Genomic DNA, 2,958 nt, shown 5'->3' on the forward strand with positions numbered 1-2,958 from the left:
GGAAAGAACCCAGATGTTCTTCAGTAGATTAACGAACACAAAAATGTAGTATATTTACACAATGGAGTACTACTCAGCTATCAGAAACAATGACTTTATGAAATTCTTAAGAAAATGGATGCATCTAGAGAATATCATCCTGAGTTTGATGACCCAGTCAGAAAAGAACAGACATAATATGTAGTCACTGATAATGGGATTCTAACCTCAGAAAGCTCTGAACACCCCAGAAACAACTCACAGACTATGTGAAGTTCAGGAAAAAAAAAAAAAAAGAAAAAAAAACTTAAACAGAAAAGACTTTTCTAAAGCTTGAGGTATTAGGAAAGATACATTTGAGGTATTATCATAATATGTGAATATTTATTTCTTTATATATATATATATATATATATATATATATATATATATATATGCACTTTGACTAGAAATAATGCCCTCTTGTATTTGTTATGTTATGCTTGCTTATCAAATTCATACAGTCAAAGGATCTATTAAAACAAGTACTATGCTCACTGTTGATTGAGCCAAAAAAGATTTCACAAGAAATCTACTGAATACATCCAGGCTCTATGCAAGAATAAAAAACAACACAGAATTTCAAGTATCTTTTATTTTAATTTAGATAATGATATACAAAGAAAACAAGAAATAAATTAAACATATATGGCCCATAAAAGTAAATAAAACAAAAATTCCTACAATTTTTAAGCAAAGATTTATCATCTACTTGAATTGGTATATTCATTTGAAAGTGCCTATACACTAAATTGGGGAAAATAGATTCTAGGAAGAAACTACAAGTTCTTTTAGGGACAAAATTTTCTAAATACCCACCACCAGGGGCAACATATATGAAAGTTAGGTTGATATGATGTGTAAGGTTCATATGATGGGACATTTAAGCAAGGTCTATGTTAATTTACAAGCAAAGCAGAGAATTCAGTTTTCTCTTACTGTGATCAATTGAGACTTTCACACATCAAATAGAAATGAATGAATTTTAAAAAGTAATGAAGATGTTGACACAAATGTTGCAACACATTAGAAAACATAATGAGTCTGGTATACAATATCATGTAAGTTCTGTTCTACTGCTCCTGTTATATATAAAGAGTATAAAATTATACCAGTGAGTATTGTGACCTTTACACTTTGTGAATTTATGTGACCATGCATTTTCCATTACAACCCAAACCTTCTCAGTTAAAGAGGTAAGATTGATTGTTTTCTTCATAAATTTTTATAGAGCATTTATATGTTTGACAACCAGGAAGAATGATAATCTTTAATTCTCTTGATTCTTTGTATTTGCTAAACATTTCTATAGATAATAAAGAGTGAAGAAATTGAGTCCTGTGTGCATTTCAAAAGCAAACACTGTGTATTTTTTTCCCTGTCCTATGGAGAGCATCTTTTACATCTTTGTTCCTCAAGCTGTAGATCAAAGGATTCAACATGGGGATAATCAGGGTGTAAAAGACTGAAGCTAATTTATCAGTGTCAAAGGAATGACTAGATTTGGGCTGCATATACATAAATATCAATGTCCCATAGAAGACAGTGACCACGGTCAGGTGGGACCCACAGGTGGAGAAAGCCTTGCGTCTACCCTCAGCAGAGTTCATCCTGAGAATGGCTATGAGGATGAGGAGGTAAGACACAAGAACAAGGAGAAGAGAGGAAATCAAATTAAAAGCAGCTAAGAATAGCATTATTACTTCAATTTCCTGTGTATTTGAGCAGACCAAAGATAACAAAGGAAGACTGTCACAGTAGAAATGACTAATGACATTGGAACCACAGAAAGACAAAGTGAAGATCTTAATTGTGATTAGAAGAGCCACAGCAGTACAGTAAATATAAGGAATTACTACAAGTACCCAGCATAGTCTTTTTGACATGATAATCATATAGAATAGGGGCTTACAGATGGCCACATAGCGGTCATAGGACATGGCAGACAGAATAAAAAGTTCACAAGCAATGAACAGAAGAAAGAAAGCTAACTGTGTAGCACAAAGATTAAAGGATATTCTATTTTGATCGACAATAAAATTTGTTAACATTTTGGGTCCCACAGCTGTTGAATAACCAAGGTCCACAGTGGCGAGGTGTCTGAGGAAGAAATACATGGGTGTTTGCAGCTTGGAGTCCACCAAAGTAAGGACAATCATGCCCAAGTTTCCTACCAGTGATATCAGATAGATGAGAAGGAACAATCCAAACAAGGAGGGCTGTAGCTCAGTGTTGGCAGTGATGCCCATCAGGATGAATTCAGTTACCACTGTGCGATTGTGTTTCTCCATCCTAGTTCATGAGAAACCCTGTTCTGATGGGAGAAATTAGCATCACCTGTAGAGTTAAGTTATTGTTAATTGGAGAAATTTGTTTAAAAGCATAACAGATAACATATCTAATTTGTTCAAGACCTAACATTTAAAATTATATATTTAATACACACATATAACATTCTTAGCCCTAATAGTTGTTGTGATGTTTAAATAATTTCATGATTAATAATCTCAGATAAATGAAAGGTAGGTAGATGGTAGCTAGAAGCATACCTTAAAATACACATTCTAGATATATAATTTATTGGCATGTATATTAAAACACATGTAACAGTTTCAAAACTTTGTTTGCCACTGTTTATTACACTTTTTAGCATTTCATCATTAATCATTTCTATATTTCAAAATCTCAGTGACATGTAATTTTATTTAGTAATATATACAAATTCATATACTTGTGTATAGCTAAGGCCATTTAAAAATAAATCAGCTCATCTTTGAACTGAATCATGGGCTGCTTATGCATAGAGGTGGAGTATATAAAAGTGTTAAGCTATAAAATATGTTGACTAGACATGTAAGATCAATATTTCCAAAGAACTACAAATTGGAGTTGTATTAAGAAATGAAAGAGAGCTCTTGCTCTTGCTCTCTTGCAGCCTTG

At 32.8% G+C, this 2,958-nt stretch overlaps 1 protein-coding gene across 1 annotated transcript; it reads right to left on the reverse strand.

Annotated features, from left to right (window-relative positions):
- Positions 1 to 1,367: 1,367 nt before the first annotated feature.
- Positions 1,368 to 2,309, reverse strand: LOC308428994 (olfactory receptor 8K3-like; the record flags this gene model as incomplete). Its single annotated transcript, XM_080927635.1, has 1 exon — positions 1,368 to 2,309. The coding sequence occupies one exon, from the start codon at positions 2,307 to 2,309 to the stop codon at positions 1,368 to 1,370; it is 942 nt and encodes a 313-aa protein (XP_080783761.1).
- Positions 2,310 to 2,958: the final 649 nt, after the last annotated feature.

This window comes from Micromys minutus, assembly GCF_963924665.1.
Source record: "Micromys minutus genome assembly, chromosome: 13".
NCBI classification, from domain to species: Eukaryota; Metazoa; Chordata; class Mammalia; order Rodentia; family Muridae; genus Micromys; species Micromys minutus.